Genomic DNA, 15,003 nt, shown 5'->3' with positions numbered 1-15,003 from the left:
TATAAGATGTTGAAGGAAGCTATGTGGGTGATGGGTATAGGAGACCTCTTTGTACTAATTTTGCAAGTTTTTGTGAGTTTATAATTATTTTAAAATAAAAAGTAAAAAAAAAGACTCCCCCAGCCCCGCCCCGCCCACCCTGATAAGGCCCCACACCTCACACTTCTGCCATCAACTCAGCCTCACCAGCTCGGACGCGGCGGGGAGGGGCGGGGCCGCGCACGCGCAGACCTGGACTCCCCGCCGCGTCGCCGGGAAGTCACGCTTGCGCAGTCTGGGCCGCTGGCTGCCGCGCCAGCCCCTCTTCGCGGCGGGGGAGCCGGCTGTCTGGGCCCCTCCGCTCGCCTTCTTTTCCGGCAGTTGGGGCACTTCCTGTTGTCCTCACTCGCAACCGCCACTCGGCCGCTACCTCAGAGCCCCTCGCGCGACCCCTCCTCTCCTCTGGTCGGCTGGCTGCTGCCGCTGGGGCTTCTGTCCGTACATCGAGACCGCTGGCCCTGCCGGCGTCTGCGGCTGGCCGCCGCCCCCAGCCCTGCCTCCCACTGGTCTCTGGTGAGTGTCTTGCTGCCGTTGTCTTCAGTCTATCCCAGGCTTTTTCTTTCATCTCCTCCTCTTCCCCTGACTCTCTTTGGGGTTCTCCCTTTCCCGCTGGCGCCCTTTCCAGCCCTGTCCTTTCGGCCCCTCTCTAAAGCCTTCTCACAGTTCCCACTTCTCCCGGTTTCCAGAGACTCCTTGTCGGTTCTCTACACGCTTTCCCATCCCAGGCTCCCCACCCCGTCCTTTCTTTCTCTTCTTGTGCAGTTGGGGCGGGGAGCCAGGCTCTCTTCTTTCCTTGTTGCCAGCTTTGTCTGCTCGCTGCCACCGCTCAGTCCCCTACGGTTATTACCAATTTCTACCTCCTTTTCTTTTCCTGGGAGTCTAAGAACCTGAGAACTGTTGTGTGCGGCAGAGATATCGAAAGACCCCTTGGGGGGCGGTACCTTTGAGTCTGCCCCCTTCCCTATGGTTAATCTTAGGGTCCTGTGCTTAAGATAATGTGGGGGGGGGAAGGAAAATTTAGTGAAGACTCTTTTAAGAAGAGAGTGGAGGAGGAAAGTCTTAAGGACTTAGAGCAAAGTCTGTGCAGAAAGACTTAGAAAAAGTGTGGAGAACGGCAAGTGGAGAGACCAGATCTACCGGTTGACTAAAAGACACAAAGAGAAGATTTTTTTTTTTGAAATGTATAAAGGAAGATTGGAGGGAAGAAGACCCTGTGCTTCCTCTCCGTTTCGGCTCACTTTGGCTCTTAATTAGAATTAGCCAGTCAGTAAATGTGGATTCCCTAAACATACAACCACCACCAACTCAATAACAGGCTCCATTCTCCATCCAAACATTAGATGCCGGCTTCCTCATAAAAGGACGGGAACAACTCTATGCAATTCTGTATAGAAAACCATTTCATGTCCTACCTAACCCTGGCCCCACCTTCCCCATACATACATATTCTTAGATCCTAGTAATGGACTTAAGAAACCAGTGTTTTCCTAGTGAATCTTTTATAAAGTACTTACTAAGTGCATAGCATTGTGCTTGGTATGGGGAAGCATACTAATAGTAGTATAAGACAGGGTGCTTGCTTTCCAGCGGCTTACAATTCAGTAGGAGAAATTAGATATGTGACTCTTAAGAAATAACCTTAGCCCCAATGTTGAATTGTCTGTGAAAGATACTGGATTGTCAGTCACAAAGAAATAAGTTGGTGAGAAAAGGGGTATTTATAGAGATAACAGTACCATTATAAAGTCAATCGGTCAACCATGCATAACTATCTATATTGGATAAAACAGTAGTTTTTATTTGATATCCTTTTAATGTTTACAGTACCTACCCCAGACTTATGAGGATCACATTCTTTTGTTAACTTTTTAAAACTTTTAAGAATTTCTTACCTATTATTTCCTAATTCTGCAGAGTTGGAGAATGAAACAGATAGGGCAAGGGTCTCCAAATGGCCTGTAGGTTAGGGTAGGAAGGCTTGAATTGTCAAAAGTGAAAAGTACTTAGTTGACCCAGTAAACCTATAAATTGCTATAGGGTAATAGTAATTGTAACTTTTGATGAAAGATTATTAGAATTAGGCTAACTCTTTTATGAGCAGAGGAAGAGAAGGGGGAGGAGGTTTTGAAGAAAGGTCAAACAGGACAGTGCAGCCTTTGCCATTACATTAGAGACTTAACGAAGGTTGAAAACCATTCTGCTAGAAAATTGTTGGCGTACTATATGAGCATCTTTGAATGCACTTAATCTCCTGTTGATCTTTTACAAACTTTAGGAAGTCATGCAATTTAAATGGGTCGAAGCTTTTGTTCCCTAGTCTTTATATACTCATCAATGTAAATGTAATTTTGTTCTTTACCTTTGTTAACAACTGAAAATCATTAACTTGCTCCGCTGACGTTTATTAACTGCCTATTACATGGAAGGCACTATTTGTCTTAGGCTTAAAGACTGATATTTTTATGTGGAAATAGTTTCATTTGTTTTGTATATACATATATATAGAGAGAGAGAGAGAGGGAGAGGCACTCTTCAGAAATTTTCAGACAAGGGAGGAGTACAGAGTGCTCTGTTGCTTCAGACTTGTTTTTAAATCTGGTTTTAAAATTTCTTCACCAGAGTGCATGTGGTTTTCATTGTGGGTGGAGGGGGTACAGACTGACAAATAAGGAACCACACCCAAGCTTCATAAACCAGGCTGAGGTTTTAAAAAAATTCTACTGATATCCTAAAAACATTTGAGTTTGCTTTGGTTATTGGCAGAAACTTCCCCATGACAAATTACATTTTATAGTAAGGTAGAGATGAGTTCAATGTTCTGAATTTGTGATTACTGATCATTTTGGCACATTACGAATCAAAATGTTTGAAGTGGAGCCTTGATTTTGAATCTCTTTGCTCTGAAGGTATTATTCTTTGTGTGATTTTATAGAGTATCTTTTTATAAAATTGCTTAAGCCTTTTTTCTTAGGAATAGTGTTTGCATATTCCTTAACAGAGTTAGTTTAATCTACAAAACAGTTTTAAAAAGCTGCTAAGTATTAAGGAGAGAGCCTTAAGAAAACTTTTCATGAAATGTACTGTCTTTGAAAATGGCCCTTGATCCCTCCTGATTTTTACTCAGTTTCATATTGAGATGAAAAGACAGATTTAGAGGCAGGTCCTGTGGGAGGAAGGTATGATAAGGATAAAATACTGAGCATTATTGCCAATGCTGGAGCAAGTCAAGGTTGGTGAACAGCCTTGCAGGTGAGACAATGTAGGTTGGTAGGAAAACAAAAACAAAAACAAAAAAAACTAGGGAAAATGCAATTTAAATTTAGGGGGGAAAAGGTTCTATAAGCTATTTAAACCTTGTCGATATCCTTTTTCAAATACTTGAAACTGGGAAGTTAGGGTCTCTTGTTTTTAAGGCATTTTCAGTCACTCAAATTATGATCAGGTTTTTTCTTGGTAATATTGTTCCATCATAGGTCGTTGTTTTAACTTGTAAATTCAAATAGACAGCAAACACTTACCAAACACTGTAAGTCATATCCGCAGATGAAGATTTTAGTCACAGATTTTTTTTAAACTATAGAAATCGTAAATTTACAAGTTATTGATAACTTGTACAACACAGGGAATATAGCCAATATTTTATAATAACTGTAAATGGAGTATAAGCTTTAAAAATTGTGAATCACTATATTGTACACCAGTAACATATAATATTGTATATAAAGTACACTGTAAGAAAATCGAAAAAAGATGCTAATGGTGATTACAAATAATTTTATGCCAATAAATTTGAAAATTTTGAAGGAATTTTAAGAAAAGTTAATAATGGTACATACTCTTTGAAGAAAATATGGAAAAGGACAAACAATAAGATGATCTATTCTCACTGCCTAGAGTTAGGCCACTAATAACATTTTAATATGTATTTCTAATAATTCTGTGCACATACAGTAAACACATAAATAAAACTGAAATCGTGGTATATGTACTATTTTGTAACCTATTATTTTCTTTTAGATTGGAAATATTTTCCCTGACATTAAACATTCAAACATATTTTAATTGCATGTTTTATTATAACTTAATCAGTTCTTATGGGTCTTTGATTTCTTCAAAGTAGATTCCTAGATGGTGAAGAATTGTTCTATATTACATATTCTTAATTTATGTATGTGGTATTGTGATCTTGTTCTCTTTTTAAAAAATACAACACCATGTTTTAAAGATATATTCATGTCGCTTTTAGGTACAAGTAGATTTGCTTCTGACTGCTGTGTGGTATTTCTTTGTATGCATCCACAGCATTTAATTAATTTATTTCCTTAATGAATTGCCTCCAACTTCCCATAACACAGATAAAGGCATAATGAACATCCTCTGTAATGCACATCCTTGTGCATGTCCTCTTAAGACTCCGTGTGATAATTTCTCTAGGCCTTATAATTAGGGATGGTATTTATGGGTCTAAAATCATTAATATATGCTCAATTTTCACCAGATATTAAGTTTGTCTGGCTTTTGTTTTATGTTAGCTGTTTGTCCTGAGAAAACTTGGGCCAATTTATATTCCTACCAGTAGGGTAAGACAGCGTATAAATTGATGGAGTTTAGCTCCAAAACTAATACTTCTTTTTTTCTTCGTTTCTAGCAGCCATGGCAATGACAGGCTCAACACCTTACTCTTCCATGAGTAATCACACAAAGGAAAGGGTGACAATGACCAAAGTGACACTGGAGAATTTTTATAGCAACCTTATCGCTCAACATGAAGAACGAGAAATGAGGTAAAGAATTTTGTTTGAGAATATTGTGTTGTGGTTTTGGCATTCATGTTTAGTGTTGTTAAACACATTCACCGTATGATTGAAAAGGAGACAGCAGTAGCGGCCATGTTATAGCCGATTCCATTAAAGTGGAGTGACAGTGTCACTGATTTCCAAAGCCCTTGCTATTAACCCAGTTCTTTCTTTTTATTTATTTGTGTATTTATATTGAAGGATAGTTGGTTTGCAATGTTGTGTTAATTTCTGGTGTACAGCATAGGGTTTCAGTTATATATATATATATATATACCTTTTCATATTCTTTTTCTTTATAGGCTATTATAAGGTATTGAATATAGTTCCCTGTGCTATACAGTGGACCTTGTTGTTTATATATAGTAGTTAGTATCTGCAAATCCTGAACTTCTAATTTATCCCTCCACCTCGCCCCTCCCCTTTTCCTTCTACTAACCATAAGTTTCTTTTCTATATCTGTGAGTCTGTTACTTTTGTAAATAAGTTCATTTGTATCATTTTTTTTTGAGTCTACATATAAGTGATATCAAATGGTATTCTTCTTTTTCTTTCTGTCTTACTTCACTCTTCAGGTCCATGCATGTTGCTGCAAATAGCATTCTTTTATTTTTCATCTGAGTAGTATTCCATTGTGTGTATGTACCACAACTTCTTTATCTAGTCATCTGTCGATGGACATTTAGATTGCTTCTATGTCTTAGCTATTGTAAATAATGCTGCTATGAACATTGGGGTGCATGTATCTTTTTGAATTAGAGTTTTCTCCAGATACAGTCCAAAGACTAGGATTGCTGGATCATATGGTAAGTCTATTTTTAGTTTTTTAAAGAATCTCCATACTATTTTCCATAATGGCTGCACCAAACTACATTCCCACCAACATTGTAGGAGAGTTCCCTTTTCTGCATGCTCTCTCCAACATTTATTGTTCGTGGACTTTTTAATTATGGCCATTCTGACTGGTGTGAGGTGATACCTCATTATAGTTTTGATTTACGTTTCTCTGATAATTAGCAATATTGAGCATTTTTTCATGTGCCTATTGGACACTTCTATGTCTTTATTGGAGAAATGTTTAAGTCTTCTGCCCATTTTTTGATTGGATTGCTTATATTTTTGTTGCTAAGTTGTATGAGCTATTTGTATATTCTGGAAATTAAGCCCTTGTCAGTCACGTCGTTTGCAAATACTTTCTCCCATTCCATAGGGTTGTCTTTTTGTTTATAGTTTCCTTTGCTGTGCAAAAGTTTATAAGTTTAATTAGGTCCCATTTGTTTATTTTTGCTTTTATTTCTATTGCCTCAGTAGACTGCCCTAGGAGAACGTTGCTAGGATACTTTCATAGAGAATGTTTTGCCTGTGTTTTCTTCTAGGAGGTTTATAGCGTCTTGTCTTATGTTTAAATCTTTAAGCCATTTTGAGTTTTATTTTTGTATATGCTGTGAGGGAGTGTTCTAGCTTCACTGATTTATGTGTGACTGATCAGCTTTCCCAACACCACTTGTGGAAGAGGCTGTCTTTTCTCCATTGTATATTCTTGCCTCCTTTGTTGGAAATTAATTGACTGTAGGTGTGTGGTTAACCCACTTATTTTTACTACTAGTCAATAACATAAAATTCAAAGGTAGTATAAAAAAATTAATTGGGCCAAATCCTTGGAGTTCACTGTTAAAGCAGTGTGATGTAATGGAACGAGCAGCTCTTATGGAGCCAGGCCTAGGTTTAGAATCCTGCCTTTACCATTTAGCAGCTATATGAGGCTGGAACAAGTTCGTAGTCTTTCTGTGTATCAGTTCTCCCATCTGGAAAATGGTGATAAAACTATTGCAGGGTTGCTGTGGGGGTTAGATATAACATATGTGGGTACCCAGCATAGTGCTTCACACATAGTAATCACTTAGTTAATGGTGGTAGTAGCAGTTAATATTATTGATCTGGTGTTCCCCCTTCCATATAGTAACTCATAATTAAAAATTTTTTCCCCTGATGAAGCCAAAAAACTTTCCCCTTCCAGTATTTGATTATGAAGATACTCAGAATTGCAGAAAACTTGAAAGAACTGTACAGTAAATATTCATATATATACTATATTGATTCTAAGGTTGTCATTTATTGTTTTATCACATACCCATCTATCCATCCCTCTTTCCATTCATTAATCCATCTTAATTTTTTGCTGTACTTCAAAGTATGTTGCAGATGTCAATATGTTTTATTTCTGAGTGTTCCTGCTTGTATAACAAACCAGAGTTCTATGTATCTGTATATATGTGTGTTTTAAGGGAAGGTAAAATTTACATACAATGAACTGCACCATCTTAAGGGTACGTTTTGATGAGTTTTGACAAATACTTACACCTGTATAACTTAAAACCCCTATCAAGACATAGAATATTAACCATCATTCCAGAAAGTTCTTTCTTGGAGATGCTCCTTTAACCCCAGGCACCACTGTTGTGATTTTTGTTTCTACCATAGATTAGTCTTATCTGTTCCATACAAGTGCAACATGTAAATGGATTCATTTGAATAAGGCATCTTGCACTCAGCCTAATGTTTTCAAGGTTCATCCATGTTGCTATTGTATCCATAGCTTGTTCCTTCATACTGCAGAGTACCATTCTGTTTTATGACTATGCCATAGTTTATATATTCTTATGTTGATAAAAATCTGGGCTTTTTTTCAGTTTTTTGATGTTTTGAATAAGTTTCTGTGAACATTTGTGTACAGGTCTCTTTGGGAACATTTGTTTTCATCTCTTTCGTAGATATTTAAGAGTGGAATGGCTGGATCGTATGTTCAATTTTGTAAGAAACTGCTAGACTTTTTTCCAGAAGGTTACCAACAGTGTTTGAGAGTTCTAGTTGCTTTGTATTTTTAACATTTGTGTTACCAGTCTTTTAACTTTAGCTGTTCTTGTGGATGCTTAGTGGTATTTCATTGTCATTTTAATTTGCATTTCCCTGATGATTAATGATGTTGAACATTTTTCTTTGTGCTTTTTGGCCGCTTGTGTATTTTCCTTTGTTCACATTTTTTGACCATTGAGTTGTAGGAGTTCTTTATATAACTTAGGTACCAATCCTTTGTCATACGTATGTTTTGCAAATAGTTTCTCCCCGTCTGTGGCTTTCCAGTTCATCTAACTTGGCATTTTTTTTTCTTTTATAGTTATTGCATTCTGTAGCCTCTAAGAAACCTTTGCCTATCCCAAGTCATGAAAATATTCTATGTTTTCTTTCAGAAATTTCATAGATTTAGTTGTTACATTTAGTTATGTGAGCCATCTTGAATTAGTAAGTGTGTGTAGTATGAGGTGGGAGTTGAGATTTATTTTTTCCTTATGGATATCCAGTTATTTTAGTGTCATTTGTTGCAAAGATTTTTCTTTCCCTGTTAGATTGCTTGGCACTCTGTTGAAAATCAAATACCATGTAAGTGTGTATCAATTTGTGGGCTCTTTATTCTGTTTCATTGATCTGTTTGTCCCTATGCCAGTATCACACTGTCTTGACTACTGTAGCTTTGTTGTTAGGGTTTGAAGTCAGGTAGTGTAAGTCCTCAACTTTGCTGGGTTTTTTTTTTTTTTTTCTTTTTCCAAGATTGCTTTAGATACGCTAGGTTTTTTGCATTTCCATATAAATTTTAGAATCACCTTGTCAGTTTCTACAGAAAAGCCTAATGGAATAATGGTTGTAATTGTATTGAATCTGTAGATTAATTTGGGGGAGAACTGACATCTTAACAATGTTGAAACTTCTGATGCATAGCTCTCTACCTTGTTAGGTCTTTAATTTTTCTCAGCAATGTTTTGTAGCTTTAGGGTGGAGCTCTTTGTGTCTTTTGTTCATCTGTTCCTAGTATTTTGAGGGTTTTTTTTTTTTTTTTGATGCTACTGATTTCACTTTCCAGTTTGCAACTAGTGTATAGAACTATAACTGAATTTTGTATGTTGACCTCATGTCCTGCAACTTGCTAATTTACTTATTCTAGTAGCTTTTTTTGTAGATTCCATAGGATTTTCTATGCAAACAATTGTGTCATGGCCAAATAGAGAGTTTTACTTCTTTTCCAATCTGTATACCTTTTCTTTGTTTCTCTTGCCTTTTCACATTGGCTGGGATTTGAGGTACGATGTTGAATGTAAATGGTGGGAGTAGACGTCTTCGTTCCTGGTTTAAGGGGGAAGCACTACTTCACTGTTAGGATGTTAGATGTAGGTTTTTCAGAGGTGCTTTCATAGGTTGGGGAAGTTTCCTTTTGTTCCTTTTTGGCTGAGAGTTTTTATCATGAGTGGGTGTTTCATCAAATGCTTTTCCTGTATCTATGGAGTGATCATACTGTTTTTCTCTTTTTTTACTGTGGTGAATTACATGGACTGATTTTTGAATGTTAAACTAACCTTGCATTCCTAGGGTAAAACCCTCTTGATCATAATGCATTTTTCTCTTTATATATTGCTGGATTCAATATGCTCATATTTTGGTAAGGATTTTTGCAACCATGTTCTTCAGGAGGGTGTAAATCATAATTTACATAGGATATATGATTTGACTTTAAATATGCAGATCTGTTGGTGGAATAGCAAGATACTGTGTACCTGGTGGTGGCTAACTGCTGTTCACTGGACAGACAAGTGCCTGCAGAGTGCCCTTTGTTAGGGTCATGAGGATTCAAGAGTAAATTTGCACACTGTATCTCTAAGCATGTTGGAGATAGTTATTTTCAAATATAACCACTCTCATGAAGTCAGAGATTCTGGTGTTGTAGTTACAAAGCAAATGCTTATGAGTTCTGATTAAGTTATGTGTTTTATTTGGTAATACTTGGTTTTTAATCCTACTAATCCTCTGTCCTACTGTGCATCAATGATCTATATCACATTCTCCAGGAACAAGATGATAAGTGGTTTTATCTACATTGTTAATAAGTGTTGTACTGTGATTTACACTAAGACTGCACCCCAACAAGGATTGAAATCAGTGCTTTTTGTTTTATTTTTTATTCTTAAGATGGAAAGCCCTTCCAAAAGCTTCAGTGGTTTTGCTTTTCTTAAAGACCAAATTAATCAAAAGACATAGGAAAAAGAATGTTAGACATTTAAGAGGATTAGAATGTTTGTTCTTGTAATTTTGTTGTTATCAAATCATCATTATTTTTCATTTTAAAAAAGCAGTAGATACTTTGAACTTTTCAGAATCAGTATTGTTAATCTTTCAGTGCCTTCATTTTTGGACATGAGTTGATATTGGTTTTTTTAGTTTCTTGCTAAAATTCAGTAATACTATTTTATATTTTATCATTCCTAGAAAATTAGACACTAAAAAGAGAAATAGTGATTGGCAGGAGTTAACCACAGTAGTAAGTAAACTAAAATTAGAACTGTCAGAAATGGATTTTCAGGCATTTCGATGTTTTGGGGAAACATAGAAACTTGATAAACAGAGTTTTAATGGTATGAGACAATGATGATAAACATTTTATTATGGATATATGACTAATATATGATGAGCAGTTTAAAATAACAAGTATTGGGCTAGTAAATTTGGGGGCTAGTAATTGAGATCAGGTTGCAATACAAATTTTCATTTTGTTTGTATATGCCTTGTTGTCTCTAAAATCTCTAGTATTTCTCCCACTTATATGCAACTTTTGTGCCGTTCCATTTATAGTAGAGCACTGGTTTAAATTTAAAATAAGGAATTTACCGCAGGGGGAAATGAGACCAAAGCCTAGAAGTAGAAGAAAAAAATAAAAGTCATTTGTGAGTTGTTTCTTGTTTAAAAGTAAAATATGAGAACATTGGGCTGTTTCATGGAAACACTACAAAAAGTCCTACAGATTGGTTTAAAAACGTTTCAACTCCCTGAGTCTAGTGCTCATTACACGGTATTGCAGAATGCCTGTTAGTGCTGCTTACAGATTATAAACCGAACCCATTCAGTAGTGTAGGTTCATGTTCTTTTTTTAATCTGTGTTTTGCTTTTGATGGTGGCCCCTGCTGTAAGCTTCTCTAGGAAAAGCAGTTCTCCTATTCTTTTTGTTTTCTGGGGTGTGGGGTAGGGGTGGAAGGAATTAATTAGGTTTATTTATTTAGTTATTTTAATGAGGTGCTGGGGATTGAACCCAGGACCTTGTGCATGTTAAGCATGTGCTCTAACCACTGAGCTATACCCTCGCCCCCTTCTCTCTTATGCGATCTACGTACCCAGTAGATGTTGATACTTGCCTGGTTATTCATCAGAAAGTAATGATTTGGGTAATTTGTAGCAGTTTGAAATCAGAACTGAGGAAACTGGCATTTCTCATTCAAAATACTCTGTGTTCCTGTTCTTTATGAATTCTATTTTGGTGGATTAATTAAAGCCACAAAAACCTAATTTAATAGGCAATAATTGTATACTGTCCCCCCGCACTCCCCCAAATTGAATAAGAACTTTCCTTCATTTTACCCTGAGAACTAACATTTTCTGATGCCTCTCTTAGATATTCTTACCCAGGTTTTCCTAACTATGTATGCATTTGGTCTGAACTGGTACTGAGTTGCAATATGTGATTATTATTAGAGAGCAAGTGTTTATTTAAGACCCAGGGATGGGTAAATCTAGACTTTCTAAGGGTATTCACCAATTAGATATCAGTCAAACCAAAGTAATTTGTTGAGCTTTTAGAAAAAAATCTGTCATATTCATTTTTAGGGCATTTCTTGAGAATTCTGTTTTGATCATGGAGATAACCACTGTTCATATCTATGGTATTTTTCCTGGTATCTAGTGTCTCATCAACAGAAATTAGAAATATTGTCTACTCAGCTCACTTGTAGAGTGGACTCGTCTATTCCTTCCATCTCTGCTGCTTCTGAATGTAGCTGTGCTTGGAAGCGAGCCTAGATTAGGCATAGAAATGGGTTAATTACAAGAAGTAGTCATGAATGTATGTGCACTTTATGACACATTCTTACCTTTTTTTTTTTTTAATTTAGCAACATACATTTTAAAAAGTTGCTGTGTGCAAAGCCCTATTCTTAGTGGAGAAGGAGGATTCAGATGTTGGCCCAGCTTAAAAAGAATTTACCATCTCATGTGGGAAATGGCCTCACACGCTAATAAATAGAGCTCATGGAAGCCTTGCTGGGTGGGTTTGGGTGTGGCTTCTGCGTGTGAAAGTGCCTTTTTCTCCCAGGGTTCTGGTTTGGAACATTGGAGTTGAGCCAAAGAGTGGCCTCACCAAAGGCTGGGGTGTTAGCTTGCCTGGCGCTGTGACCAGAGATGTGGAAGGGCCTGCTTTTCTTATGCATTATGGACAGTTTTAAACACACCCACAGATAGACTGATACAGTAAGCCCCCGTACATTCATCTTTCAGATTCAGTAATTATCAAGGCTTTGCTAAATTTCATCTATTCCATTTTGTTTTTTCTTGCTATTGTGTTTTAAAGTAAATTTCAAACATCTGTCATTTCAGTCCTACATACTTCAGTATGCATCTCCAAAATATGGCCATTTTCTTGTCATCACAATGCCAACATGATTCCAGCAAAGTAGTATTGTGTCTAGAAGACGTCACCTATAAGTCTTTTGTGAGATGTCGCCGTTTGCCACTTTTGGTTAATTGTGCATGATAGGGAAAGTATCCAGAAAAAGCATAATGAAAGAATCTGTTTGTGTTCAGGGAGTTGATTCTGATAACTTTACCCTCAGGTAGGTTATCTACTGAAACTAATTTGATCACAGTTGCAACTGAGCTGTAGAATACTTTCCAGTTTGAATTTAGATTTAAAATTCAGTTGCAGGGGAGGGTATAGCTCAGTGGTAGTGTGCTTAGCATGCACAGGTCCTGGGTTCAGTCTATGGTACATACGTACATACATGCATACATAAATACATAAATAAATCTAATTACCTCCTCCCCCAAACACCCCCCCCCCAATAAAAAAAATCATTCAGAAGGAGCCATCTCTGTGACACACACTGTGTGATAGCACATTGTACTTCTAGCACAGTCTGGTGTGGTCATTCAAAAAATATATAGTCAGAAGGTATGATGGTGTTTGATACTCAAGGCCCAAAAAGAACAGACTGTGGTTGAATTCTTATAGTTCTTGCCATGCTTTAATTCTTCTCACTCTTCCCTGCTTCAGCTATTTAACCACGGAAATGGAATTAATTTTCGCTGCTGAAACTGCCAACAGTCCAGCCTTCTCCATCCAATACATGTGCACATGTAGATGCATATCCCAGAATATTCTGGGAACCAGGAGAGAAGTGGGCAGATTGGGAACCATGTAGATGTTTTCTTCTTTCCTTCAGGGTCAGAGTAGATCTTTTCACGTCCTGGGAGTTTGGACACAAATTCTTGTTTATCATCTGAGCCTGTGGATTTGTACTGTAACATGATTTCTAACAGTATTAATTTTAACTAAATACCATTGATGCAGTAAATACTCATTGACCAGAATAAAACTCATTATCTTCCCATGTTCCTCTCTCTGTGTTTCCTGTCTTGGTTAGTGGCATCATTATCCTCCCACACAAGAAATTCTAAGACTTTTCCCTTGACTCCTGCTGCCAGTTGGTCATCTTTGCAAAACAGCTCTGTTCATTTCATTCTAAGTTTCCAGCCTTAGTTCCAGATCACTGCTGTGCACATCTGAATCATTGTGACAGCTTTCAGTTTGCCTGAGTCTTTGTCAGTTGCTTTCCCTGCCAGCCCATCAGCTCATTACTGCTGGCTGCCATTCTGAAATAGAAACCTCATCACATTCCTTTGTGCACAAGCCTCTGATAACTCTCAGTTTTTCACAGACTAAGAGCCCCCCTTCTTGGTGTGGCATTGGAAGTGCTGTGTGCCGCACTGCACCAGACTGCGTGCTGTCGCTCGTGCACCCTGTGCTTCTCTTCTTCCCTGCCCTGCTCCCATTGCCTGGTGTCTGGAATGCTGATAAGTAACAGAGGAGAGATTCCAGTCCATGTGCTTTCATTTATTATGCCAAATAAATAGAGGTTGTGTAGAATTGGTAGTACGGAAGTTTTTTTTTTTTTTTTTTTTTTTAAAGTTTTATCAAATCAATATGAGACTATAGATCAAAAAATATTCTTGGATGCAGTTTCTGAAGTATTATATTCCAAGGATTTAGAGTCTTAAGTTTTAATAGCAGTGCCAATCACCTTTTTAAAACATGTTCCGCCTGTTGAATTTCCAAGTCCTGCCTTTACCTTTGTTGTTTATTACTCTTTGCTTGTGACAGGGAGGAGGAGGAGGATGTGAACATAAGGAAGTAGATTTCAGTCAGGGACAGGGAGAGAAACGCCCTCATACAAGAGGCTATCAAATACCAGCTGTCTGTGGTTTGTTGAGGAGGAAATACTACAAAAAAAAAAAAGAGAGAGAGAGAGAAAGAACGTTTCATTTCAAAATAAGATTCTTTGTTGCACTGACATCTTATACAATCTTTGTCAAAATGTAGAACTAACAGAGTAGGAATCTTTTTACCTGTCTTAGTAACTAATCTGTTTTAGTGAGGCATTTTGAGATTTATCTGCTTTTATCATTTAAAAAATTACGTTTATATAGACTTTACAGAAAGTTATCATTCAAATGTTATTTCATATGTCTTTATTTTTAGACAAAAGAAGTTAGAAAAAGTGATGGAAGAAGAAGGCCTAAAAGATGAAGAGGTAATTAATTTAAAAATATTCCTTGAAACCCAGTATGGCAAGTCATCTTGTCCAGCAGGTTGTTAGCACTGGTGCACTGGGGAAGGGTTTTGGCTCAGAAACAGGAAATTAGGAGGCCTCGCATAGCATACTCTGGATTTAGGTATTCACTCAGAGGGAGAGGTTAATGATTAAGTACCCAGGAGAGGAAGCCTTCTCTAGGCACAGCTATAATAAATTAATTAGCTTTAAAATTCCAAGAAAAGAGTTGAAATAAAATTAAAAAAGTGAATTATAGCATTCTTATTTCACTGACAAGGCGCCATGGAAGTGGAGCAAGCTTCTGAAATCATTATGAAGGCAAAAATCTCTCAAATCAGCCCTTCCCACAAATGCCCACAGATGTGGTAGAAAATATAGTTAATAAGAAACTGCAAGGAACTGAAATAGCAGTGGAAATGCTCTTAAAAAGAGGAATGAGTCATAGAACCCAGGATAATGGTGGCAAA

At 37.2% G+C, this 15,003-nt stretch overlaps 1 protein-coding gene across 4 annotated transcripts in view; it reads left to right on the top strand.

Moving 5' to 3' along the window:
- Window positions 1-255: 255 nt before the first annotated feature.
- Window positions 256-15,003, top strand: part of STK38 (serine/threonine kinase 38) — a 96,221-nt gene continuing 81,473 nt past the window's right edge. The window contains exons 1-3 of one of the 4 annotated variants that reach the window (XM_074348575.1): window positions 256-552; window positions 4,688-4,823; window positions 14,464-14,515. In XM_074348575.1, coding sequence (XP_074204676.1) covers window positions 4,693-4,823; window positions 14,464-14,515 — 183 coding nt within the window. In that variant the 5' untranslated portion in view covers window positions 256-552; window positions 4,688-4,692. The remainder of the gene's footprint in view (window positions 553-4,687; window positions 4,824-14,463; window positions 14,516-15,003) is intronic. The other 3 variants (XM_074348576.1, XM_010949000.3, XM_010948999.3) reach the window with 3 other exon arrangements.

The sequence above is a fragment of the Camelus bactrianus genome, chromosome 20 (assembly GCF_048773025.1).
Source record: "Camelus bactrianus isolate YW-2024 breed Bactrian camel chromosome 20, ASM4877302v1, whole genome shotgun sequence".
NCBI lineage: Eukaryota > Metazoa > Chordata > Mammalia > Artiodactyla > Camelidae > Camelus > Camelus bactrianus.
Note: the sequence above shows the minus strand (reverse complement) of the source record. Positions and strands in the feature narration are given on the sequence as shown.